The sequence below is a fragment of the Pipistrellus hanaki genome, assembly GCF_964339955.1.
Source record: "Pipistrellus hanaki genome assembly, chromosome: 13".
NCBI lineage: Eukaryota > Metazoa > Chordata > Mammalia > Chiroptera > Vespertilionidae > Pipistrellus > Pipistrellus hanaki.
In genome coordinates, this window is record NC_140515.1 from 51124754 (window position 1) to 51152177 (window position 27424).

The following is a 27424-nucleotide window of genomic DNA, read 5'->3' on the forward strand; positions in this document are numbered from 1 at the left end:
CCGAAAATAAGACATCCTCCGAAAATAAGACCTAGAGCATGGAAAGATAAGACATCCCCTGAAAATAAGACCTAGCGCAACTTCGGGAGAAAAAATTAATATAAGACACTGTCTTATTTTGGGGGAAACAAGGTAGCAACAAAAATGATTTCATGGTTGGGGGTCACCACAACATGAGGAACTGTATTAAAGGGTTCTGTATTAAAGGGCCACGGCATTAGGAAGGTTGGGAGCCACTGCCTTAGACTGGCAGGTCAAGGGCCAGAGGAGGAAGGTCTCTCTCTCTCTCTCTCTCCTCTCTCTCTCTCTCTCTCTCTCTCTCTCTCTCTCTCTCTCTCACACACACACACACACACACACACACACACACACACACCGGTCTTAGTTCTGGAAAGAACCTGCCAGCCTGCAGGTGTGAGGCCGGGAATAAACCAGCGTGGAGAAGCCTTCATGACAGGGAGGGAGAGTACAAAAGTCTCCCAGCGAACCATCAACTTCTAAGCTGGGGCCAGCAGGGCTTTCACGGCCCCGAGTAAAACAGAACCAGGCACCAAACCGCAGCCCAGTCCCCTGCCTGGGCTACACTGGGCTAAACTTGGCCAACTCGGCCCAGATGAGATCACTGCAGAGGGGGTGTTTTCAAAAGATTCAAAACCAGTAAACACATTGCAATGCAACACCAGCAAATTATATCCAAAGCTGACCAACCTACCTGCTACTTCCCACTGGCGCTGCTGTCATTCCAAGTGTCAACAGCACCACCTGCTGCCCAGCCTGAGAAAAGCCTTGTTTGTTTCTCTCTTGAAAGCCATTAACACAAAAGCATTTAACCTGGTGGGTCGCACGGTGCCGTGTGCACGCTGATGAGGATCTGAAGTGCCCCCCACGGTGTGTGAGCTGTTTGTGCGTGTTTTCGTTTTCATGATAACCCAAACACATATTGCAAGCAGATGCCAGATCGTTGGAAGGATGATGGAAGGAAAGTCACCCAGCCAGATTCCAGGCCTGCCTTTATTTTGCATTTGTTAGGAGCAGCAGAGGAGGCTGGGTCAGGTGCTGCTGTTTTTGTTGTTAGTGAAACAGAGCCGAGGTGAACTGTCTTCTCATGAAAGCATTTCTACTTAGAGGCCAAACGATGCAGCTGGGAGTTCCATCTGAGCCCATTGCAGGGCTCACGATGGTATGGGCATCACCCTATCTCATCAGCATCTGAGAACGGGAGGGAGCAAATGGTCACCGCAGAGGCCATGTAGCAGAAGCAAAGCAGGGTCCATCTCGCGTTGGTATACTAGATTATTGATGTCGATTTCTTTGATGTTCATTTGTCATTCTGTTTTCATTTGTGGCTGAGTATGAATTATAAGGGTACGAAATGTCTACCTAGCCCTAACTGGTTTGGCTCAGTGGATAGAGCGTCGGCCTGCGGCCTGAAGGGTCCCAGGTTCGATTCCTGTCAAGGGCATGTACCTTGGTTGTGGGCACATCCCCAGTAGGGGGTGTGCAGTAGGCAACAGATCCATGTTTCTCTCTTATCGATGTTTCTCGCTATCCCTCTCCCTTCCTCTCTGTAAAAAATCAATAAAATATATTTTTTAAAAGAAATGTGTACCTAGTATTGTTTTAGACACTTAAGTTACATTATAAAAAATGATTTACTTCTAACTTCTTCTAACCTGTCTCCCTACTTCTTCCCCCCTTTCCCCATATACACTCAGTGTTATTTGTTGAATACGTGAGTAAAATTATTTCAACACAGCGGGTATGCTACCGTTTTCCTCCTCCACCGGGGGTCCCATCTGTAAAACTCACCTTCCTCAGGGAGAAGGCGGGGCTGCGGGTGCAGGGCAGGTGACCCATGGTTCCCAGGACACCTTTCCCTGCAGCAACCCGTTGACATCAAAACCCAAAGCAGAGACGCCCAGGGAATCTGAGCACCAGAAGAGGGTGGTGTCTCCTTGAAGGCTAGCTTAGTAGGAGGATGCCCCTGAGCGATGGACAGCAAGCAGGCAGGGGCGAGTGAGGGTGGCACTAGAGGTGCCAGTGATCTTCTGTCCAGCCTCACCCCTCCCTTCTTAGACCATCTACCCCAGTGTTTTTCAACCTTTTTTGGGCAAAGGCACACTTGTTTCATGAAAAAAATCACGAGGCACACCACCATTAGAAAATGTTAAAAAATTTAACTCTGTGCCTACATTGACTGTATATAAAGTAATTCTCTTGAATAGGAATCAAATAAACACAAAGAAAGTATTTTATAATTACTTTATTATGAAATATTAAGTAAACAAAATAGTGAAAAATTATAAAATTCTTGTCTTGTCTGCACCTACGGCACACCAGGCAACATCTCGCGGCACACTAGTGTGCCGCGGAACAGCGGTTGAAAAACGCTGATCTACCCCCTCAGAAGATTAAAAACCAGTAAGCGCACTGCACTCACTGTCTTCCAATAGGGGCAGCCCATATGCCATGGGACCGCCCCCATCATCAGACAGACACAGCTGATTGGGCTCGAGGTGAGCCAAAGTTCCATTCCTGAGAGACTGAGCCAGTTAGCTCTGGGGAGAGGGGATACAGGGTCTTGGAGATTCAGGAGCCAGGCTGGGCACCAGGACACCCACAAACGTGAGGGAACGAGCCCCAGGACGCTGGTATGAAGCAACCTTACGTGCAGAGGATGAAAAAAGAGGGCACCAGCCCAAGACCTAGCTGAGAGCCCACTGGCCTCGGAGAGATGGCGAGGCTGCAGGATCAGGGCAAGTGACCCCTGGTTCGCAGGACACCTTTCCCTGAGATGTGCCCCATGACCTTGCAATAAGCCCCTTCTCTGCCTGTGTAGCTTGGGCTGTCCGTCTGCCTTGCAAAGACGCAGCTTGTGCCATGGATGCGTGCTGTGGAAGACAGTGCCTTGGGAGGATGGAAGGAAGCAGAGGGGAGAGGCCGTGTGTGTGCAGGAGAAGCCACTGCTGGCTCCTTCTTTTTGGCAGTGCTGTGAGGTCAGCAGTGAAGGTGCGGCCTGGGAAAACAAAGTGAGTGAAAGCGACCTTCAGGCCCTCAGAGGGGAGGCCTGTGCAGGAAAGCTTGGAAAACACACACACATACACACACACACTCAGAAGCAGTAAATATGGGACTACATGTCCCATGGTACCTCTGTCATTTTCTTTCTTTTTTCATTTTTATTGAATTTATTGGGGTGCAATGAGTTAATAAAATGTAGGTTTCAGGTGTACAATTCTATAATACATCATCTGTCATATTGTGCTCACCACTCAAACCAAATCTCCTTCCGTCACCCTTTGTCCCCCAATACCCTCTTCTACCTCCCCCAGCCCCCTTCCTCTGGCAATCACCATAGTGTTGTCTGTGTTTATGAAGTTTTGGGGTTTTGTTTTTTTTTTAAGCTCTTCACTTTTTTTCACCCAGCCTCCCAACCTCCCTCCCCTCTGACAGCTGTCAGTCTGTTCTCTCTCTGTGTGTGAGTCTGTGTCTATGTTATTCATTCGTTTCTTTTGTTCATTAGCTGCCACGGATGAGTGAAGTCATATGGCCTTTGTCTTTCTCTGACTGGCTTCCTGGCTTCTGTCATTTTCAAGGGAGTCGTCAGGCAGAGCGGGGCGGGGGGGGGGGGGGGGGGGGAAGGGGCGGGGGGGGGGGGGGGGACAGCGATGTTCAGCCCTAGAACGATTTTTATGCGTTTGCAGAAGCCAAGCCAGGCAGCTTGGAAGCAGCTGCCTCCCTGTTACAAAGGCCAGGCCTCTCCCATTCCAGGCAGGGGACCCGCTCTGCTGGCTTTTCACAACCTTCTATTGCTTCCCTGGTGGGGGTTTTTATCTCCCCCCAACCAGGTCAAGTTTGAAGAAAGAAACACAATACAAGGAATCACTCTCCCATCCGGAGGCTCAGCTCCCCCTCCTTCCCAAGAGCTCCTTGTTGGTGCCCTTGGGCAAAAGCCGGGCCTTTTATAAAAATAGCATCCAGTTCTGCTGATGCACTTTGGGGGAATGGAGACTCTTCTTGGAAAAGGCATTTTTGTTGTTTGTTTTTTAATGAGTGTACCAGGGAAGAGCCACCCGGGGCCACCACCAGGCAGAGAGCAGTTGGGCCTCAAAGAAATGAGGAAAAGGAAACTGAGAGGCGCCTAGCAGGTCATGGGCCACCATCATTTCTGCTGTGATTTGCTAGCTTCTAAGGCTTTGTCCACCGGCCACGTCTCCACAGCCAGAGTCTGAGCTGCAAAGCAATTTTCATTGCCGCTGATGACTGAGGTGGAGGAGGGAGCAGGGATCTTCTTTGTGTACATCTGTTCATCAACGGCAGACATGAGAGCCCAACACGCTACTTCTGTGTGGCGAGATCTGTCTGGAAATAGTCATTGACAGTTCATTCTTCCTGCATTTCCCCTCTTTTCCCTTCAGTTCAAGCTGGTTTCAGGGCACATGGCAAGACAGAAAAGAGAAGCGAGCCATAGCAACCAAGATGAAATAATAATTTAATGCAACAGTTTTAAAAATCAAAAAAAAATTTTTAATCCATGCTTTTTAAGGTGGCTATGGGGGAGGATTCTTCATTCACTTTACCCTAATCCCAACCCGGCCCAGGGGGGGATTTGGAGACCAATGGAGGATGGAGAGAAGGAGAAAGGAGTTTGCAGAGAGAAAAAGAGGAAGAAAAGGTTCTCCCCCAAACAATGGGCTTGAGGGAATAGAAAGAATTCTATAGCTCTGGGTGCCCCTGGAATCCAAGTGGGGACTCGGTGAGGGGTCAGAACCTCAAAGAAGAAGAATCAGTGTGACCATGGAGATAATGTTACAGAGAACCGGAATAAATCAAGCAATGCTTGGAAAGTTTGGAGTCACACTTTATTCACTGGTGGGCTCAGAGAAAATGAATTCAAATTCTAAGCAGAGCTACAAGCAGAACTTCCCTTTTTATTAAAGAGCCACCCCTGTGTGTGCTTAGTGGTTATCTCACTGGTGGCCTTGAAAACAACACAGTTGTAGCCAATTAAAAAATACACCTGGCATGGCATTGAGTGTATGAGCGTATCTAGTCCCTGGCCTACAAGGTCAGACAGCTAAGTTTACCTTTAGCCTGCTTGACTATGGTAAACTTAGCTGTCTGACTTTGTTTATTAGTCAAGCAGGCTAAAGCAGGCTGGAAAGCAAAGTTATTATTTTAGAATAAGAGGCCATCTGAAAAAAACAGCAGAGAATTCCAAATTGTAGTTTTACAAAATAAGGGTTAGCCTTCTCAATCAGACCATGGACAGTTGCACAAACGATTCCAGGCCCTGGGGTGGTAAGGAAGCAGCAGGGAAGTGGGCTGGGACGGTGGGGGTGTCAACGGTAGCCCCATGGGAACTGATCACTAAAGGATGGTAGTCACAGCACCACCCTGCGACTTGGCATTTCACAAGGCAGTAGAGCTGGGAGCCTACAGTCAAAAAATAATTCATTTGATAGAAAATAAAGTTACGCAATGATGGTTGCACACCTGTGGTTTCAGGCTAATATAAATGTCTGCCATATCCACGTAGAGAAACAGATTAATTAGGCAACTTGCATTAAGATTCAATTTTTAAAAAAAAAAAAAAAAAAAGAAAAAAAAAAGAAAAAGAAAAAGAAAAAGAACTGGATGAATCTGCATGTGATGGAGAAACATATCAATTTTAAATGACATCCTTGGTCTCAGGAAGAATGCTCATTAAAATCGTATTTTTCTGTTTCCAGAGTTACTTCCGCAATGCTCCTGCATAAATCTCTCTATCAAACGCCTGGGAGCCTTTGGTGATGACCAGCATAAAATGAGAGCAATCACAAGCTGTGGGTTGCCCCTCACCCCCACCTCCCACCAGAGTTCTCTTGGGAAGTTGGAGCTGAGAATTGATACAGTATGCTTCCTTCCATCAGATCAAGAGAGGGACTAAGATCTCTCAAGTGAAATTTCCTCTCAGATCATGATGAAGTTACTGGCTTTCTGTTGACATAAATTACAGAAGTTATCTCAATAGACAAAGCCTCATTTTCTCTGTGCTGCACAGTTTTCATAATAGCAGCTGGATTTCTCAATGTAATTTTTCTTAAGGTCAAATTTCCTTCGCCAGGTGTCGTCAGTGATATGAAACTTGTCAGAACAAATCTCGGTATACCTTTATATTCTCGTATTATTCAATTCCCAGATTCTATCAGGAGAATAAACACGGAGAAAAACAATACACCACTAACAACAAAATACATATCTGAGGCTTCTCAGTACAGTGTCTGTGTAAAACAAAAAGAATACAGCCCAAGGGAAAGAGACAGTTCCACCATTTATTCCAAGTACTATTGCTTCCTGGAAAATAATTACAGAGTTTTCACTGTGATTGATTTCCAGATTCTAGGACACCATTACTGTAAGATACACCCTAGATTTAATAAGCGCTTTCAAAGGGGAAAGGAAACTCTATTAAGTACTTGTCAATTTAAAATGCACTCCAACTGAAGAAATGCCGAAATATGGAAAAGCATCCATCTTAGAATGAATGAAAAAACAACCATGGAGATTCAATTTTATAGCAATTCAGTTTTCAGTATTTCCCTCGGAGGGATGGCCATGGTGATCCCACCTGGGACCAAGGGCAAGGTCACACAACTTGGGAATATGGAGTAACAGAAGAGCACTGTTTTGAAGTCTAGAACTAGTCCTGAAGGTAATGCAGGAATAGTATTTTTTAATATTTTTAATTGATTTCAGAGAGGGAGGAAGAGGAAGGGAGATATAGAAACATCAATAATGAAAGAGATAGAAACACCGATGACCGGCTGCCTCTGCCACACTGTGGAGTGAGCCTGCAACCCAGACATGTGCCCTGACCGGGAATCAAACCATGACCTCCTGGTTCATAGGTGAATGCCCAACCACTGAGCTATGCCAACTGGACAAGAATAGTATTTTTTAACAGCTCTATTGAGGTATAATGGACACACAATAAGCTGTACATATTGAAAGTGTACCCTTTGCTAAGGTTTGACATATATACACCCATGGATCCATTGTCACATTCAAGGTAGTGAACATATCCATCACCTCCACAGTTACTTGGTGTTCCTTTATAACCCCTCCCACCTGCCTCTCTCCGGATAATCCTGATCTATGTTCTGTCACTGTAGACTGGTTTTCATTTTCTAGAATTGTGTATAAATAGAATTATACAGAATATAGACTTTTTTTTTTTTGGTCTGGTTCTTTGTATTCAGCCAAAACTTTGAGTTTTGACCACATTGTTGCATGTATCAAGAGTTCGTGTCAATTCATTGCCAAATAGTATTCATCGTCTATACACTCACCAAGTTATGGATATTCCAGATGTTTTCACTTTTGAACTACTACAAATAAAGTACCTGTGAATATCTGTACAAGTATTTGTGAGGACATAGGCTTTCATTTCTCTTGTAAACATCTAGTAGGATGGCTAGATTATAGGGTAGATACATGTTTAACTTTTAAAGGAGCTGCCCAATTGTTCTCCTAAATGGAGAAGACTTTGTTACATCCCCAACAGCATGTACAAGAATTCCAGTTGCTCAGAGTCCTCCACAATCCTTGCTATGGTCAGTCTTCTCATCATAGCCATTTAATTGTAACCATTCTAATAGGTGGATGGTGCCATTTTGATGTGGTTTTGATTTGCCTTCCCCTAGGGTAGGGGTGTCGAACTCAATCAGAGAAGGGGCCAAAATCTAAAATCCAGCCTAAATCGTGGGCCGAATGGTTTACTGAACAGTCATAAACTGACAATGTCATAAACTGACAGCGGAGTGCAGTGATGGCAGCGCGGTGCGGGCCACATTGCAAGGCCTGGCGGGCTGGATTTGGCCCGCGGGCCTTGTGTTTGACACATGTGCCCTAGGGACTAACGATGGAACTACAACTTGTAGCAAATGGGAGAAGCCTACACCTGTGCAGGAGGCCCAAAGGAGCAGACAGGGATGCAAGAAGGAAACCAAGAAAATGGGGCATCACAGACGTCAACAGGAGAAACGACTCAAAAAGAGAGTGGTCAATAGGATCAAATGATGCTAACGTGAAGATTGAAGATCCCAGCTCCATGGGCCCCCTCTTCCGAGCCCCTGAGGTTAAAGCACCAGGTGGTACCCCTTCCAGCAGTTCTGGTTTCAGGGAAGGTCACAGGCCCTGTTTTCTGGGAAGCTGACTCTGAGGTTGAGATAAACATGCAGGTGGTGTATTAGGCAGTGGCCCCAGGGTCATCACCTCTCAAGAGAAGGGAAAGAAGCAGGACCGGGCGAGGGAGAAGTTGGCTGGGATGCTGTCTCAACGCAGGGCTCAGCCAACGCTTACTAGGAGAATGGCCCATCAGCGCTGTCTCCACTGGTCACACCCTAATGGACCGGTCACTCAATGCCACTTGCCCCTGTCCTGCTTCACTGTAGACGGTGACCACTGAGTTGTCGGCCAGTAGCACCAGCAGCTCATCCCTTCAGCCTTGAAGCAGGATCTGGCAGCTCTGAGTGTCCAGGACAAGGGGTTTCTCCTCCAAGTTCCTAGGTTCTACTCACCCCAACCTCTGCCCTCGGCCTCCCACCTAGGAGTGGAAGTCGTTCCCTGCAATTGTATCTCTAAATTAGTTCAGAGCCTCCTTCGTGCTTCTGCATTCTCCAATACCTGTCTGAGCAATTCCTTCTACTAACTCTCTAGTGCAGTGGGTCTCAACCTTTCGAATGCCGCGACCCTTTAACGAATCATACCATAAATATCTGTTTTCCGATGGTCTTAGGTAACCCTGCTAGTGGTTCTCAACCTGTGGGTCGCCTGAGACCATCGGAAAACACAGATATTGACATTACGATTCATTAACAGTAGCAAAATTACAGTTATGAAGTAGCAACAAAAATAATTTTATGGTTGAGGATCACCACAACATGAGGAACTATATTAAAGGGTCAGGGCATTAGAAAGGTTGAGAACCACTGCTCTAGTGCTACACCTTTACTCCTAATTGATCTTACCTTCCCACCCCCTTCAAGGGGAACTCCAGCACCGGTAGAGAAGGGAGGAGAGGGCTGAGAAACCTGCACTTTGTGACTGATTCTGTGCCCGACTGACCAGGTTCCATATAACCCAGAAGGTTTGGTAAATAACAGCATCATGTTTTGCTCTCAGCTCACGCACACTCCCAGCATCATCTGAAAAGACCAAAGTTTTGGCTCAGAAATCTGGATTGAAATAACCCAGAACAGGCCCTCTGCGCCCTCCATGTGTCCGTCCTGCAGGTGGGAACAGGCCTGACCCCTCTGAGCTCCTTCGAGCCTGCGTGTAATCCATTGACCGTACGTCTGACACATTAATGCACTAAGTGGCTCCCTCGAGATCTGCAAATGTTGACACAGTCGCAGCCTGAGTGCCTGACTTCACGTAGAAGTGGCTCTGGCTCGGGGATAATTGGCTTAAAAGCTGTATAGATGGGTATCGAAAGGGCAAGAAGGAATCCACAGTTTCGTGTCTCCATTTTTCAGACTGCACCACGTCTGATTTTCAGCTAGGACCAACATGCTGACGGAAATACACAAACAGGCCTCAGACTGAAATACACAAACAGGTTCGTCGCGTGTCCATGACAACGTGTCCATGCAGCCATGCTGGCATTGGGAGGCGTGGCTAACCCAGGCTTCCCTGGCTCCCACCACCAGCGCTGAGAAGGAATCAGAGTAGGACCCACGTCAGTGTTCAGAGCACGATTTATTAACACAGAAAGACTACGATTCACCTTATGACTCTCACAGGGGGCACTGAGACCCCGGGAAGCACCACTCGTGTCATATACCATGAACTTGATAACAAGGAGGAAACAAAACACATCATTATCACCAAAAACTCCATACTGGTAACAACTCTTCCCCTTTCCCCCTCCCACCCCCCCCCCAAAAAAAAAAAAAAAAAAAAACACAAAAAACTAGTATTAAAGGCTTCCAATATACAAATCTAAAAATACGTTACAACATTTAACGTTAAGACTCAAGTTTCTCTTTTAAAATATACTGAGCATCTCTCCCTCCCCTGATTCTCCAATTAGGAGATGACGCCCTTTGCACTATGTTTCCCCTAAACGTCTATCCTCTGTCCTTGAGCAGAACCGAGGGCTGGACAGGGGCCGGAGGCGGAGACCACGGGGCCTGCTCTGCAGCCCGCGCCTGCTGGCCCCGGACGTGGCCCTCGCTGCCGGGGGGCGCCTCCTTGCGCTCCTTCCCTGGGTTGGCTGCGCTGGTCTTTCCAGCGGTTTCGATCCAGGGGTGCTTAAGGACTTGGTGGGCCGTGTAGCGCTTTTTGGGGTCTACCACCAGCAACCGGCTCACAAGGTCTTTGGCAGCTGTCGGAGGGAGAGAAGGAGGAGGAAAATGAGATGAAAGCAGATGGTTCTGAGTGTCTCTTCCCCAGCCGGGAACTGAACCCAGACATTCCCGTCAGCACCACGTGCCACCCTGGAGCAGCCTTGTCCAACGAAACCTTCTGTGACCACGGACACTCTCCGCCTCTGGGCTACTCGCTGGGACCACTGGGCATGTGAAACGTGACTAGTGCAACTAAGGAGCTGAATGTGTATTGCATTCACTTCTAATTCGCTTTACGTTTACACCAGTGTTTCCCAAACTTCTCTCATGATGAGAATCACCTGGTGGAGTTGTTAAAACACAGATTCCTGAATCCCAACTAAGAAGTGCTAAACTAGAATTTTGGGGAACATATAGGTAAAATTGTATACTTAACTAGTGCTCTAAGACAGATTTTATATACAGAGCACTAAGTTAGGTATGCAATTTTACCTATATGTTCCCAAAAATTCTAGTTTAGCACTTCTTAGTTGGGATTCAGGAATCTGTGTTTTAACAACTCCACCAGGTGATTCTCATCATGAGAGAAGTTTGGGAAACACTGGTTTACACTGTGCAGCTGGGGGCTACCTGCTGGATAAGCAGCTCTACAGGGTGTTTGGTCATTTCTCCCAGCATCGCAGGCCAGGACCAGCCCAAGGGGACAAATAGAGGCCACATCCGTCTACATGTTCTCCATCTGTTAACCAAACTATCAAGGTATGAAATGAAAGATGTGCGTTCTTCCTTCCAACGTTGACAAATAGGCCTTCCTACAGACAACATTAAAGAACGTGTACGAAGAAGCCTAAGTAGTCAACCGTGCAAATTCACAATTAATTTCCTTTTCTGCCCAAAATCATGAGTGATTCTGGAGAGAGTGGTAACACCCAGGGGGCCAGGGGGCAGGCAGGGAGGAGGGAAGATTCCTGGTTCTCCCAGGCTTGCTCTCTGAGCCTCCCCTCCAATCACTGGAGAATACCAGCATCACTCCCTCCGGTCCTCAGAGGATATAGACCAGTGGCTCTCAACCTTTCTAATGCCGCGACCCTTTCATACAGTTCCTCATGTTGTGGTGACCCCCAACCATAAAATTATTGTCGTGGCTACTTCATAACTGTAATTTTGCTACTGTTATGAATCATAATGTAAATATCTGTGTTTTCCGATGGTCTTAGGCGACCCTGTGAAAGGGGTCGAGACCCACAGGTTGAGAACTGAAGAGCCTAAGACCATTGGAAAACACAGATATTTACATTACGACTCATTAACAGCAGCAAAACTACAGTTACAAAGTAGCCACGAAAATAATTTTATGGGGTCACCACAACATGAGGAACTGTATTAAAGGGTCAAGGCATTAGGAAGGTTGAGAACCACTGAGTGATGTAGCAGGAAATAAAGGATGAAGCGAAACACGTGGACAGCCCACCTCTGTGCAGGTGCCGTAGGGGGCTCTGCACTCGCCTCACACACCTGACCTGGAACCTGCTCACAGTCAGAACCCAGAGCGGCTCCAGCCCTGCATCCCCTCTTCCCTAGTGTGAGGCCCCAAATCTCACCCTCAGAGATGTTGTCCCAGTAAGGGGCCAGGAACTCGAAGTGGCCCAGCTGGATGATGTCGAAGAGCTCGTCCTGGTCCCTCTCCAGGCTGCGGAACGGGGGGAAGCCACACAGCAGGATATAGAGGATCACACCGGCGGCCCACATGTCCACCTCCAGCCCGTAACCTGTGCAGCGGAGGCAGAGACACAAGCACAGCTGAGGCCAGGCTGGATCGGGTGTGATGAGGAGAGCAGTGGAGAATCATGGCTCGCATCACAGAGGGCCTCAGTGGTCTGCAAGCAAGAGCCTCTTCCGAACATGACTGCCAACTCCTACCTACATGGGGCCCACTCCTACCAACGTGGGGGACACACCAGGGTGACTCAACATGTGGTCCTAAGACTCCGGCCACTGTGTGACCCTTTATTACTGGTCTGTCATAAAATAAGCACAGACATGGGAAGGACACATTTGGAAACTCCTATTTGACATGGCTATGACATGGCTATGACATCCAGTTGCATGCTCAAGGGACACACGATGAACAGGGTATAGATCATCAGTTCAGGGTTGTATAACACACATGGTCTTTCACACGTGGCATGAGCTGCAACCCCTAATTTAGAAAGAGCTCTCATGCTTTGGTCAAGGAGAATAACTTCCAATATTCCCATTAAAACCTAAATGCCAGCTTAGCACCAACTCGAAGATCTTTGTTCCATACTGAAATAATATGAAATATTAAAAAAATGAAACCTTAATCAGTAAGTGAGCGAGAGTCCCACAGAGCAACGTGCCACACCTACCTTTCTCAGAAAGAATTTCGGGCGCTACATAAGTCGGCGTCCCACACACAGTAAACACTGGTCTCACTACGTGCTTCGCCAGGCCAAAGTCAGCCAACTTCAAGGTCGTCGATTTGTCCTCATTCCTTTGAACCTGGAAGAAACCAAAATCCCCAAACCACCAAAATTGGGGTGAGAATAAAGAAGGAAAACTCATGCAACCACAAGCGTAAGAGGTCAAGATCACAAACAATAAACCTGCACACCTTAGCCCAACACTGATGAACCCAATTTGATCTCAGGGACAAATTAATGAGTTAGATTTTATACCCTATTGCCATACAGGGCTATTTAAATTAAAAAATTAAAATCCGGCCGAGACCGGTTTGGCTCAGTGGATAGAGCGTCAGCCTGTGGACTGAAAGGTCCCAAGTTCTATTCCGGTCAAGGGCATGTACCTTAGTTGCAGGCACATCCCCAGTAGGGGGTGTGCAAGAGGCAGCTGGTCGATGATTCTCTCTCATCGATGTTTCTAACTCTATCCCTCTCTCTTCCTCTCTGTAAAAAAATCAATAAAATATATATTTTTTAAAAATGTGAAATCCGGTTTCTCAGATGCACTAACCATATTGCAAGTGTTCAACGGCCATTGGCGACTAATGGCCACAATATTGGACGGTGCGGGTGCAAAGCATTCCCATCGCCACAGAGAGTCCTATTGGGCGGTATGACCTCAAACAAGAACCAATGACATTGGGAGCACAGACAGTTTCAGTGATGGCTAGAAAATGCCTGTGGGCAAAGCAAAGTCTGGCGGGAGGAGGATTTTTTTAAAAAATAGGAATTAGAATGAAGAAGTAGACAAACTAACAGTGGAGAGATATTAAATACCTGCCCTGATTGGGGGGAACAAGGGGAAAGGATGATTTGAGAATCAAACAGACTAGGAGTCTTGAATTCCAGTTCCAAGACTTGGAGCTGGATGGTCTACAATTTCTTTACTGATCTGAGTTTGCATCTTCTCATATGTTTTTAAAAAAAGAAAAAAGCCCTGACTGGTTTGGCTCAGTGGATAGAGTGTCGGCCTGTGGACTCAAGGGTGCCAGGTTTGATTCCAGTCAAGGGCATGTACCTTGGTTGTGGGCACATCCCCCGTAGGGAGTGTGCAGGAGGCAGCTGATCGATGTTTCTCTCTCGTCGATGTTTCTAACTCTCTATCCCTCTCCCTTCCTCTCTGCAAAAAAATCAATAAAATATATTTTTTAAAAAGAAACGAAGAAGAGAGGGTGAAAATTTCCAGCAAGCAGAGTTCTATTCCGTGTCTGTAATCTGCCCTGCAAAGTGCTGGCCCCAGAGTAGGGATGGGGGACGTCAGACCTGCGGGTTGTATGATGCCCAAGAAGTCATTTGGTCTGGCCCTGCCAAGGCAACCTGAGGCAGGACTCAAAATTCAATAAATCAAGGAGCTTTTCTCATAGCAACATAAACGTATATTAAGTGAATTATAAAAGCAGAATGATGTTATAAATATCCAAATGGCCCTTGGCAAAAAAAAAGGTTTCCCATCCCTGCCCTGGGGTGACCAGCAGTCTGGGGACTCAGGGGTACCCAGGATGTGGGGCTCTTATTTTTAAACTCTCATTTGAAGACTTTTATTTCTGAAACAGCCTGAGATGGCTGTCCTAGTTTGCACATAATAAGTCTTTTAAAAAGTAATTCTACGGAACTGAGCTTTATGCTTACATATTAGAACTGACAAACTGGGTTCTAATTGTTAATATTTTTGCATGAAGGTAAAAGGAATGATTAATTTGCACAGAACTGTATGACTATTGACCCATATGCTTTCTTCACTCCCTTTTGTTTTCTTTTCTTTTAATATATTTTTTATTGATATCAGAGAAGAAGGGAGAGGGAGAGAGAAACATCAATGATGAGAGAATCATCGATTGGCTGCCTCCTGCATGCCCCCTACTGAGAATCGAGCCTGGAACCCAGGCATGTGTCCTTGACTGGAATCGAACCCAAGACCCTTTAGTCCACAGGCCGACACTACCCATTGAGCCAAACCAGATAGGACTTCCCTCCCTTTCCAGCCACATCAGAGAACCCTGCTTTTAATCAACTTAGTCTTTATTATTTACATAAGCACCAGGTAACATCTGGATGGTCTCACAGCTTCTAAAGGAGTCATTGCTTTTCTAACAATTAGCCTCCCTTCTCTCCTTCAATGGCAGGTCAATGTTAAGGGTGATCTTGTTGTTATCACCTCTGAACAGAAGGGGGCAGCAGAATACAGACCAAACAGCAAGAGTCTCCCTAAGAAAAAAAAGTATTTGATGTGGTACAGCTCATGTATTTTGGCCAAAGTCCTAGTTGACCCTGCATGGTTCCTCTGGCCTTTTCCTCCATGGCTAGGAGGACCAAAACTGATCATAGTTCAACTGGCTAGGAGGACCAAACTGATCATAGAAAGCAATTGACATCGGTATGCCTAAAATCAATTTACATTTCAACAGCAAAGATACTGTAATATTAAAAAATGGCTGAAAAAAAACAGTAAGGAAAAGTCTCCCCTGGGATCTGGCACATGTTAGGCCTTTGGAGCCTACATATTATGTCAATCTTCTTTAACATCTCATATCCATTCCACAAACATTAATTCCTGGCCAAGGTCCTAGAAATAGAGCAAATGAAACAGGTAAACTTCTTGATTTTATGAAACCCTCTTTATATTAAATATATATATATATATATATATATTCAAAAAAACATGTAATTTCACATAGTAATAAGTGTTATAAAAAATAAAAAGTGGGATAAAGGCTATGTTGTCTAGTATGGTATCCACTAACTACTAACCACATTTGCTATTTATTTTTAAACTAGAGGCCCGATGCATAAAGATTTGTGCAAGAATGGGCCTTCCTTCCCCTGGCTGCAGGCACTGCCTTAGCTCCGGCTAGAGCCACCTTTCCACCTTCCCACGCTGCCCAGAGGCCCAGAGCAGCTGGGACAGTGCAGAACGCCTGTGTAGTCGCCATGGCAATGATGCAAGCATCCTACCCCACCCTCCAGCTACTCGGCGCCTGTGTATGCAAATTTTAACCTGCCAGCTTTGTTGGGTTGATTTGCATACTCACTACTGATTGGCTGGTGGATGTCACAAATGTATGGTCAATTTGCATCTTTCTCTTTTATTAGTATAGATTGCATCTTTCTCTTTTATTGGTGTAGATAATATATAAAGTTCAAGTCAGACTCCCAAGGTATATTTCAAGTGCTCATATGGCTAGTGGCTACCATACTCGGCACTGTAGATATAGGACAACTCCATTATCATAGGACATTCTATTGGACAGTGGCAGGGTGTGGTATTTTATAGGGTAGTTAAGGAAGGGTTTGCTGAGAAAATAATATTTGAAAAAAATCATATTAAATCAGCTTTTCAGGTGACAGAGATAGCAAGTGCAAAGGTCCTGGGGCATATTTGGCCCAATGAGGAACAGCCACGAAAGGCAGGGCAGGAATGAGTGAGTGGTTAGTGGTTGGAGTGAGGCTTTCAGAGTCCACATCATGCAGGGCCTCTAGGCCATGGAAATGAACTTTAGCCTCTATTCTGAGTGCCATGAGAAACCAACAACAGCTCTGACCAGAGGAGTTACAGGTTCTGATTTCCATTTGGAGAAGGCCAGTCAGGTTTCTGTGAGGAAGAAGGCTTCGGAGGAAGAGGAAGAACCAGTGAAGAGGTGACTACCAGTCTCAGCAAGAGGTGACAGTGGCTTGGGCCTGGGTTTGGGCTTGGGCAGTGCAGTGAGGAATGAAGATCATACTGAGGGTAAAGAAAAGACTAGAGAATGGGACTGACTGTGAGGATGAGGGGAGAGAAGACTCAGGGGCATCTCTGACGTTCCTGACCCCCAAGCAGAGGGTCAGCAGTGGCCCCATCTTTCTGACGGACCAGGGTGGTTTTGGTGCAGTGTGGGGAGGAGAGCCTGGCTGGAGTTCGGGAGAGAATGAAACGTGGAAAACAGCAAACGGTGAATAGAGACACCTCTTTCAAGGGTGTGCATGTGTAGATCATAAAAACGAGGCCGCAGCTGAAGGGGCCTGTGGAGAAAGCAAGGGTTTGTTTTTGTTCTAAGTTGGCGGGTATTGCAGTGTGTGTATTCCCGTATGTGATGATGGACAGGAGGAAGGGAAAGCATCTGAGAGATGCCTTGCCCCATGGGCTGAGGAGGCCAACGGGTCTCCTTCCTTCCAGCCCTGTTTCCAGGCAGGAGCATGCCCCTTGTTGTCCCTTATTCTGGGACAGATACTCCCAAAGGCCCTGCTCCTGTCTGACATCTCTTCAGACTCCCCCCACACACGCTACTCGCTCCGCTTTCTTTGCTGGCTGTAATTTCTTGGCTGTTGGCCATAACCAACCTGGCCTGTCCGCTTCCCATCCCGCGTGGGTGGTCTGGCCATCATCGCCTTTCCGGCTCCTGTTTGCTTCCTCCCGGCCTCCCAGGGCGGGGCCAGCACATCCCAGCCCCGCCCAGGAGTGCACACTGGCAGGAGAAGCAATTAACACTGACATTTCTGCCAGCAGGAAGTTCTCATAATTAAAACTTACTTTGCAAGGTCTCAGGAGTCTAAATAACCCGAAGGGGGAAAGAGGGCTAGCATCCTGTCAGGAAATGCAATCTGTAGAAATAAACTCAGTGATATAGGCCTAAAATTTTTTATTCTAGAGCCCAATTATCAGATGTAAATATTTCTGTTGATTAAAACAAAAATAAGCCGAAACAGGTTTGGCTCAGTGGATAGAGCCTCGGCCTGTGGACTGAAGGATTCCAGGTTTGATTCCAGTCAAGGGCATGTACCTTGGTTGCGGGCACATCCCCAGTAGGGGGTGGAGGCAGCTGATCAATGTTTCTCTCTCATTGGTGTTTCTAACTCTCTATCCCTCTCCCTTCCTCTCTGTAAAAAAACCAATAAAATATATACTTTTTAAAAAAACAAATAAGCTTGCTGTCATCATTAAGAGCTCTTGGTATATTCAGAAAGTCTCTAAAAGCAGCAACAATGCAATCAGCCATGTAATCAAAAGTCAGTTCTCACCTAATCATTTTTCTAAGCTTAGCAAATGCAGGTCTTAATACGGACAGTAACCATCCATTCAAGGAAGAAACAATTGCTTTGATGATACAAAGCTCAACACCCGTGCAGAAGACTAAACTAGAGAGCATTAACTGATGGACAGTTGTCATATTTACTCATATTAAACCTTAGAAGACCTAGCGAGTTTTCAGTATCATTATTGTATCAGCAAGTATAGAGATGACAGCTTTCTAAACCCAGATAATGAGCCCACAGTTACATCCAACACAATCCAGATGTTTCTGAAACCAAACAGCGCTGACATTAGCTAGCATTTAGACTCCTAACACAGCAATAAGTTGAACATGACTCACCCAGAAAAAGGACAAATGGTTAATAAATATGACAGGTCTATTCGTTTTTATACATGCAAGCAGACAAAATTATCCACAGGGGAGAAGAGATGTTTATCTATTCCACATAAACAACTCTTGTGTTTAGAATGAGAAAGTATAGCGACTCTCCCATTTTGCCTCTGTCTCTCTCAGCACACGCACATACAACATACACAATACAACACACACAACACATACACACACGTCACTACCCTTCAGGGCACTGAAAACACTCTTATTGACAGTCCAACCCATGAAGAGTTGCAAAGTGGTTTCTCTGAGGCCGCGAGCTTACCCACACTAACCATGTACCTTGCCGTTTTTGACTTCCTGAAGTGAACTCCTCCACACAATCTCCACCACTGCTCACTTTCCATTTTTAAAACTGCTGACAAGTAAGTCCCTCAACACCCGTGAGTGCCTCTATGGCCCAAGAGAGGAGCCAGCTCGACAGACTGGTTCCAGGACCTTGTGGAGAAAATGCAAGCTCAGGTGGCTGTCCCCGACAGAAAATGACCGTGTGAGGTCAATGGTTTCATCCCACGTCTCGGAGAGCTTGCATAGCGGGGCCTCTGCTTTAGGAGGCACACACCCAACTTGTCTGGCTCCTGAGACCAGCCCAGGCCTGTAGGCAGAGCCCCTCCTGCTGAGACAACTGGAGGGAACATCAGAGAAGCATTAAAGAACACTATTCTGTTGCCATTCCAAGGGGCCATATGAATAGCGGGTAGCACATCACACGTGGAGATTACACTCAGACCCAGAAGACGAACAAAAAGCAAGTGAAGGAAGGATGAGGGCACTCAGCTTGCACAAAAATGAAATTTTTCACAGAAGGGTTATTTGATGGTCATTCAGACCACAGTTCTGTGAATCTGGACAAAAACAAGGTTACCTGACTGAGTGGTCAAGGTAGTTCTCATTTCACCAGATAATTAGCTTGACTGGATCATGGCTTCATTCTCCTGGGGCAGTGGTCAGCAAACTCATTAGCCAACAGAGCCAAATATCAACAGTACAATGATAGACATTTCTTTTGAGAGCCCAATTTCTTAAACTTAAACTTCTTCTAATGCCACTTCTTCAAAATAGACTCGCCCAGGCCGTGGTATTTTGTGGAAGATTCACACCTAAGGGGTCAAAGAGCCAAATGTGGCTCGCGATTTGCCAACCACTGTCCTGGGGGAACAGTTTATGGATAGATGAATGCGTGGGGATGGTGTTTCCAGGCTGGGTCTACAGCCATGGAAATGAGAGGAAACAGGCTAAATCCCTGATCAAAAAAAATAAATCATAATAATATGGCTCATCAAGATCACCCTCTCCATCCACGATTGCTTTACCTGCAGCAATCCGGCTTTCAGTGCTGATCCACAATCCCCACCTTAACTTCAGAGTTATGCTCATGTCATAGCAACGATGGCAGCTGCCACTGAATCCTCACTGCTTCCCAGGCAGCAGGATATGTCTGCATTCGTTCATTCATCCTACCAACATGTCATGAGCGTCCACCATGTGACAGAGCTGTTCTAGGTTTCGGGGTACAATCTGAATAGAACAAAGTTCCTCCTGTCCTAAAACTTTCTTCCCAGTAAGAGAAAGGAACCAGAAGACTAAACACAGACGGTCCCAGACGGTGGCCAGGGCGGTGAAGAAGAGAGTGGGTAAGTATGCTATCCTAAGGCCTCCAGGAGCACACTTCTGGTTCAGGAACACGGTGGGTCTTTGGACTCGTGGCAACAGGGAGCACACACACCCCTGGGACCCAGCCACCTAAGAAGAGGGTGTTCAAGACACTTACCGCAGTACCTGGGCTGTGTTCTGTGATTAGGGGAAGGGATTTAAAAAAAAAAAAAAAAAAAGGCAGGATTTTGCTCTGAATTGTGTACTGTCAGGAAGAGGGAGTGACTCAGTCTATGGCATCATAGTGACTCTTAACTATAATAGAAGGCGGGACGGATGAAGAGAGGCAGTCACTCCCAGCAGCCAGAAGGGGGAGATGTGGCCATGTCTGTGGTCTGACGATCTTGTTTCTATCTGCATCTGGACATGATTAGCAAGGGGTCCTGCATTTGTCTTAACCTGGCTATCGGCAAATGCGGCTCTCGAGCCACATGCGGCTCTTTGGCCCCTTGAGTGCGGCTCTTCCACAAAATACCATGTGTGGGTGTGCACATATGGTGCTATTGAAACTTCGGGGCCCATGCACAGAAGCCGGTTTTCGGCCTGGGCGAGTCTATGTTGAAGTGGCGGCGTTAGAAAACACAAGGGGCCAAAGAGCCTCATGTGGCTCTCGAGCTGAGGTTTACGGACCACTGTCTTACCCCATCATGGGCAGGGTGCCTTAGCTGATGGTGTTCTGTGAAACTGTTTATTTCAGTGGGAGAGCACACTGTCTCCCGGGGGTGCCAGGCTGGGTGCTAGCTGTCAGGGCTGCTTCTCTCTCTCCTGCACTCAGTCCTCCTTCCACCTTCCAAAGCAGGTACTGCTGTGTCATTTCTCTTTGAAAAATGAGAAACTAAGGCCCAGAGAGGGGAAGGACTCACCCTAGAGCAAGTAACTAAGAAAGCCAGGATTCTAAGTAGGTTATCTGATGAAACCTATAGAATTCTACTAACCTATGTCACCCCAATAAATTCAATATTTTTAAAAAATAAAGAATTGAGCCAAAACCGGTTTGGTTCAGTGGATTAGAGCCTCAGCTTGTAGACTGAAAGGTCCCAGATTCTATTCCGGTCAGGGGCATGTACCTTAGTTGCGGGCACATCCCCAGTGGGTGGTGTGCAGGAGGCAGCTGATCGATGTTCCTCTCTTATCGATGTTCTAGCTCTCTATCCCTCTCTTTTCCTTTCTGTAAAAATAATCAATAAAATATATTTTTTTAAGAAGTAAATAATTTTTTTTTAAAAGTCAGCTCTCTGACTCCAGGACCAACCAGCCTCTTATCCACTCCACCCCGAGGTCCCAGAACGTGAGCCTTTTGAACTCTCGCGGCAGGAAGTTACCTCCAAAAGGCTCAGGGGTGGTTTCAGCGGGAGAGAGGACACCACGCCTGCAGAGCAAACGGCTACTACCAGCAGACACCCCAATACCCACGCCGGAGCTCACGCACATGCCCAAGAAACAAGTCCACCCCCTCAGTCCACCTGACAGGGATGAGGAAGCACATCCCATTTTATTTACATTGGAAGGCTTCTTTTTCAAGAACCTCATCAAAACTCATCTGTGTCAGCACGTTATGAACTGCAACCTGGGTCTCACACAACTGGCACACGTAGGTTAGAACCGCCTAGAGGCGCTGTTCTGGCCATCAGGGTGACAGCCCGGAGGCAGCAGAGTCAGGCTTACCAGCAGGTTTTCCGGCTTGAGGTCCCGGTGCACGATGTTCTTGTCGTGCATGTGCACGAGGGCCTTGCACAGGTCCGTGAGCATGAGGGCGGCGTCGCGCTCCGGGAACTTCACGTGCTCGATGATGGCGTCAAACAGGTCCCCGCCCTGCACGTACTCCATGATCAGGTAGATCTCCGAGTCCGTCTCGTACACTTCGTGCAGCTTCACTATGTTGGGGTGAGAGAGGCTCTGGATAATCAAGATCTCGCTGTCCACCATGTCTTCCTTGCCCTTGAGCTTGGCCTTGTCGATGATCTTCATGGCGTAGGCCTGCCCGGTCTCCCGGTGCCGGCACTCCTTCACCACGGCGAAGTTGCCGTCCCCGATGGCCCGGCCCGGCTCGTATTGCTTCTCCACGCTGGCCGAGATGATGCCCGCGGGCCGCCGCCTCCGGCCGCCGGGCCTCTCGGGCTTGCTCTCTTCTGCCCGCATCCTGGGCTCCTTTTCTACCCCGGCGGGCTGGTCATCTCTGGGAAGCATCTTCCTCCCGCTTGACACGGGCGGCTTCTTCTCCTTCTCTGCCTCCTGCTCCTCCCCCCGGGTCCTGGGGGGCTTCTCGGGGTCGGCTTGGGGCTCCCTGAGGATCCAGCCACCGTGCTTACTCCTGGCGTCTTTCTTCCCATCCCTCGGCCCCTCCTCTCGGACAGGCTGGGCTTCCGCCACAGTGACGTCCTTCTTAGCCTTGGCTGCTCCTGGCGGCTGACCTTCCTGACCTTTGGGACCTATATCCTCTTTCTTGTCCGGGTTCTTGCTGGGTCTCGGCTCCTGAGTGGGGTTCCTGGGCCTGCTCCTGTGGCCGTCACCCTTCCACCCGTCCTCCCCGCCCGGAGGGTGGGTCTCGGGGGACCTCCTGCAGCTCCTGGTCCTCACCAGCTTGTCCACGTCGTGGCGCGGGCCCTTGCCCAGGTCCAGCTGGCTGGTGCCCAGGGACAGCCTCTCCCTCTGCAGGCCCTGCCGGAGCTCCCGCTCCCGCTTGCACTTCTCGCACCGGATGATCTCCCCCGAGGTCTTCTCGATCTCCACGCCCAGGTGCTTCTCCCCGCTGGCGAGCCTCTCCACGGTGGGCTTGCCGCCGGGCTCGGGCTCCCGGGTGCCCCTCACCCACGTCTTCTGGGCCCTCGCCCCGTCCTCCAGCCCCGGCTCCAGGGGGGTCTTCCCCGGCCGGGCGATGGCTGCCTTGGGCCCGGCGGCCTCCCCGCAGCTCTTGGCCGGCTCGGCCTCCCCGCCACAGGGGGGCCCCCCTTTCAGAGCCTTGCTGTAGAGCCTGCTCCTGAGCCTCGGAGAAGGGACCCTGCTCTGCTGGCCCAGCGTCAGGGCCCGGGCTCTGCCGGGGTACAGCTCTTCCACGGCCGCCTGGATGTTCTTCAAGGTCAAGGGCTCCTTGCCCATGGCGATGAAGGCGTCCCCCTCCCGGAAGAAGTCGGAGACGCTGCGGATCTCCCTGCCCTTGAGGTTGAACAGCTTCCGCACGCGATCGCTCCTCCACCGCGGGAAGCCCAGGGCCTCGGACACGTCGGCCAGCAGCTGCTCGAAGGTCTGCCCAGAGCGCCTGTTGAGGAGCAGGGTGACCTTGCGCAGGGGGTGCCCGCCCGGCTTCACCACCGTCACCACCCGGGGCCTCGGGGCGCCGCGCTCGGCGGCGTGGACGCAGTGCAGGCCGTGCTGGGGGCCGGACACGGGCACCAGGGAGCCGCGGGGGCCCGGGCACGGCCTCTCCACGTGCCCCCGGCCGGCGGGCAGCCATGGGCCCTGCAGCTTCCGCTCCATGAGTCTCGAGCTCAGGTATCTGAGCGAGTGATCACACAGGCCTCGATGTCCTGCGGAGGGAAAGGACAACGCAGTGTTAGTCAACGTGGGTTCCAGGAGCCCTCTGACCTTCAGCAAGGCTCTCCTAGAGGTCACTGATTCTAAGGGTGACCTTGGAGGATCTGCTTGAAAGGATGGGGCCTTTGTACGTTAGGTCTAATCGCTGTCTCCGCTGCGAGAGGCCATGAGTGTGGAACAGGATCTGCATTGGGCCTGAGGTGGCCCCTGTATGCCTCCCAGGGAAACCCCTCTCCCCCAGGTTGGACCACACCTCAGGAGCCCATTCTAGGCAAGGCCTGACCCTGAGAACACAGCGCCTGCTTCCCTAAAGCGGGGTGACCTTCAAGGATCCCCAACGGAGATAAAAGGTCCAAGGTTTGCTCCTCAGGAAATACCAACCAGAGGTCAGAACATTCTGGAACTTTAAAGAACCTTACTCTTGCCAAAACCAGTTTGGCTCAGGGGATAGAGTGTCGGCCTGCAGACTGAAAGGTCCCAGGTTCGATTCCAGTCAAGGGCATGTACCTTGGTTGTTAACCAGTAGGAGGTGTGCAGAAGGCAGCTGACCGATGTTTCTACAGTAATTATCCCTCTCCCTTCCTCTTTGTAAAAAATCAATAAAATGTTTTGTGTTTTTTTTTTTAAAGTACCTTAATCTCACCCACCTCAACTTTTCTCAGCTTGATTTTCAACCCATTCATGGAGAGGCACTCTGTGAAGAGGTTATGTCACAGTCTGAGACAGATCTGGCTTTGAATCCTGGCATGGCCACTGACTGTGTGTGTGTGTGTGTGTGTGAACTTGGGCAAAGTATTAACATTTCACTCTTTTCATCTATGAAGTCAGGATGCTAACACTCTCCTCCCAGGACTATTTTGAAGAATAACTAACAAAATGAATACAATTTATTTAGAGGACTTAACACACAGGGCACAGTAACTGGCAGCTACTAATCCTGTCCACACTATCTCAATGATCTAATTGTATGATCACTTCATTGGTAGTAACGTCATCTATTGAGAAGGTAGAATCCCACTGGGCACAGCTTCACCTGGCCTCACAGAGCTTCTAGACCCATGGTCGGCAAACTGCAGCTCACTAGCCACATGCGACTTTTTGGCCCCTTGAGTGTGGCTCTTCCACAAAATACCACAGCCTGGGCGAGTCTATTTTGAAGAAGTGGCGTTAGAAGAAGTTTAAGTTTAAAAAATGTGGCTCTCCAAAGAAATTTCCATCATTGTACTGTTGATATTGGCTCTGTTGACTAATGAGTTTGCCAACCACTGTCCTAGACAAACAACAGGGTGGGTATTTAAAGCTCTGATTGAGATTTTCTTGCTTTGGAGGGATTAAAACAATCGACAATTTCAGTCTACATTAGAAAGTTCTCCTCCAAAAGGTTTTTTCTCTCATTATTAAAAAAAAAAGGGCAGGGGGACAAAGAAACCAAGATTGTTTAATGTTCAGAGCCTTTTGTTCATTCTCACTGTATTTCCAGATAAACTGAATACATGGATAAACCAAGACTGTGTTTCCTGATCACCTGTCCCAGCCAGCATAAAAGAGAGGAGACCAAAGGCGGTCAGATTTCCATTCCTCTCCAGGTCAGGAAAGGAAACAGGGAAATGGCCGAATGTGTAGAGCAGTTCGACCATGAGGGTGGGCGGGGAGTTCCTCAAGTGTCCCCACAGGATCCCTATGTCCTGTCCTACGTGTAGGAACCTGCCGTCTGCGCCTCCTTGAAAAAGAAGTTACAAGTGACTTTGAAGAGCATTTGAATTGTCGCAAAGACTCCCGTGGTGCCAGAATGGGCAATCTGACCGAGCATATTTACCCAGAACTTTTTTTTTTGTTTTTTAATTATAACATCCAATCTGTTCTGCGATGATTTCCATCTAGACACAGGTGTCAGGGTGGATGACAAGTGGTGGCTGAGACTGATCTTCCCACGTGCCACAGATTTATGAGCTTAACCATCACGCTGACAGCGGCGCTATTTATGGGCATCTGCTATTCCCCTTCTTCTCTCACGCTGTCGTCTGCCTCTGTAGTTGTCGGCGAGAGCTGGTGCTGAGAGAGGGGGCTGCAGGAGTGACACTAGTGTGTGCTTCCTCAACGGAAACATTGGAGGATGCCAAGGAAGGTGACCTTCCAAAGTATGTGCACAGAGGAACCAGTGTTCTCTTTTGGTTTTTTTGGTTTTTTGTTTTGTTTTGTTTTTATAAAGTATTCATCTCCTTTTTGTATAATATATTTTATTGGTGTGGGGTTTTTTTTACAGAGAGGAAGAGAGAGGGATAGAGAGTTAGAAACATCGATGAGAGAGAATCATCGATCAGCTGCCTCTTGCACACCCCCTGCTGGGGATGTGCCCGCAACCAAGGTACATGCCCTTGACCAGAATCGAACCTGGGACCTTTCAGTCCACAGGCTGACGATCTATCCACTGAGCCAAACCAGCTTCGGCCAGTGTTCTCATTTGTTATTCCCATGGTGCTTCTCAGAGGAAAACCCTCAACACAGCCTGGCATGTGGCTCAGTGGTTGAGCATCGACCTAGGATTCAGAAGGTCATGGTTCAATTCCCGGTCAGGGCACATGCACAGGGTTCAGGGTGGATGAGAGGGAGCAGTGTTTCAAAAGCCTGTGGGAGGCTCTGGGACCCGGGTGATGAGGTACAACAGAGTGAGCCACACAGGCCACAGGCCCCGGGGAGGAGCGGGCAATGTGGGCCCCTGACCACACACTGACAGCCAGGGAACAGCAAGGGGAGGGGCAGTGAGGAGTGACAGAATGACCAAGCAAGAACAGGAGCCACTGCACCTGAGCACAGGTGACATCCTGCCGCCGGCTGAGGTCCCGGGGGAGCAGTACAGCCACCGGGACTCCAAGCCGAACATGAATATTAACGCGGCCTCACTTGCTCCAAGGGCTGCCGAGGCCTCGGACATCCAATGGCCACGCAATCACAGTTCTCCCTGACGGCTTTCCTCCAACGGACCCTGCCTCCCACTTCCGATCACTCCGGCACACGGAGCCTCTATGCCCCCTCTTGCCCGCGGTCCGTGTGCCACTGTGGGGAGCTTCTCCAGAGGCCGCCCTGGCCCTGGTGTTGTCTTCCGGGACACCTGACGCCGGTCCTCTCTGCCCAAAGCTTCCCGGGGGGCAGCTTCTCTTGCCGTCTCACCTCGGGGTTTACTGTTTCCTCCCCACACTCCCAGCTCCCCCACGACCTCACTCCTGGGGAGCAGCCGCTCCCTCAGTAAAATTCCAAGCAGGCAGGGCTCCCGGCCGGCTGCTGCACCTATGCCCTGGATTTTCCATCCCAGCTGCCATGGCAGCTCCAGGATCCACAATAACCTTGACTGAGGCTGAGCTTTGCTTTTCCCGGCGCTGTCCAGGTTGGCTCTTTGGACCCGCTCCTTCGGAAGGGGCGGTGAGGACACCCACCTGGGGCCAGTCTGCAGCAGACGGATGCCCGCAAGACTTCACCAAGGTTTCCTTTCTGCCCCCGCTGACCTGTGTCACACAACATGCAAGCACTGGACTAGCTGAGCTTTCCCACGATCCGTCCATCCCCATAGGTGAGGCTGCAGAAATCACTCAAAACCCAAACTGAGCTCATCGATCTCATTTCTCCATCTTCATGCCTCGGTTTGGGCAGACCTCAGACTGAGGTGAAGACCTTGGGAGTCTCTGAACCGTGTGTCGGTGCCGGACCCTGACACCTCTCACCCTCATGTGTCAGATGCTTATCTGAGGGGCAGGCAGGCCCTCCCCCACTTACTGTTGTACAGAACAGAGAGGGCAAAGGGTCTGTGGTTTTTACATGATTTTGACTTCTTTTAAAAATATATATATTTTGTCGACTTTTTTACAGAGAGGAAGGGAAAAGGTTAGAGAGTTAGAAACATCGATGAGAGAGAAACATCGATCAGCTGCCTCCTACACACCCCCTACCGGGGATGTTCCCGCAACCAAGGTACATGCCCTTGACCAGAATCGAACCTTGGACCTTTCAGTCCGCAGACCGACGCTCTATCCACTGA

At 48.6% G+C, this 27424-nt stretch overlaps 1 protein-coding gene across 1 annotated transcript in view; it reads right to left on the bottom strand.

Moving 5' to 3' along the window:
• Window positions 1–9722: 9722 nt before the first annotated feature.
• DCLK3 (doublecortin like kinase 3) overlaps window positions 9723–27424 on the bottom strand; it is a 30916-nt gene continuing 13214 nt past the window's right edge. The window contains exons 2-5 of the mRNA XM_084902234.1: window positions 21529–23387; window positions 12722–12854; window positions 11933–12100; window positions 9723–10369 (exon numbers count right to left, since the gene is read on the bottom strand). Coding sequence (XP_084758360.1) covers window positions 10113–10369; window positions 11933–12100; window positions 12722–12854; window positions 21529–23387 — 2417 coding nt within the window. The 3' untranslated portion in view covers window positions 9723–10112. The remainder of the gene's footprint in view (window positions 10370–11932; window positions 12101–12721; window positions 12855–21528; window positions 23388–27424) is intronic.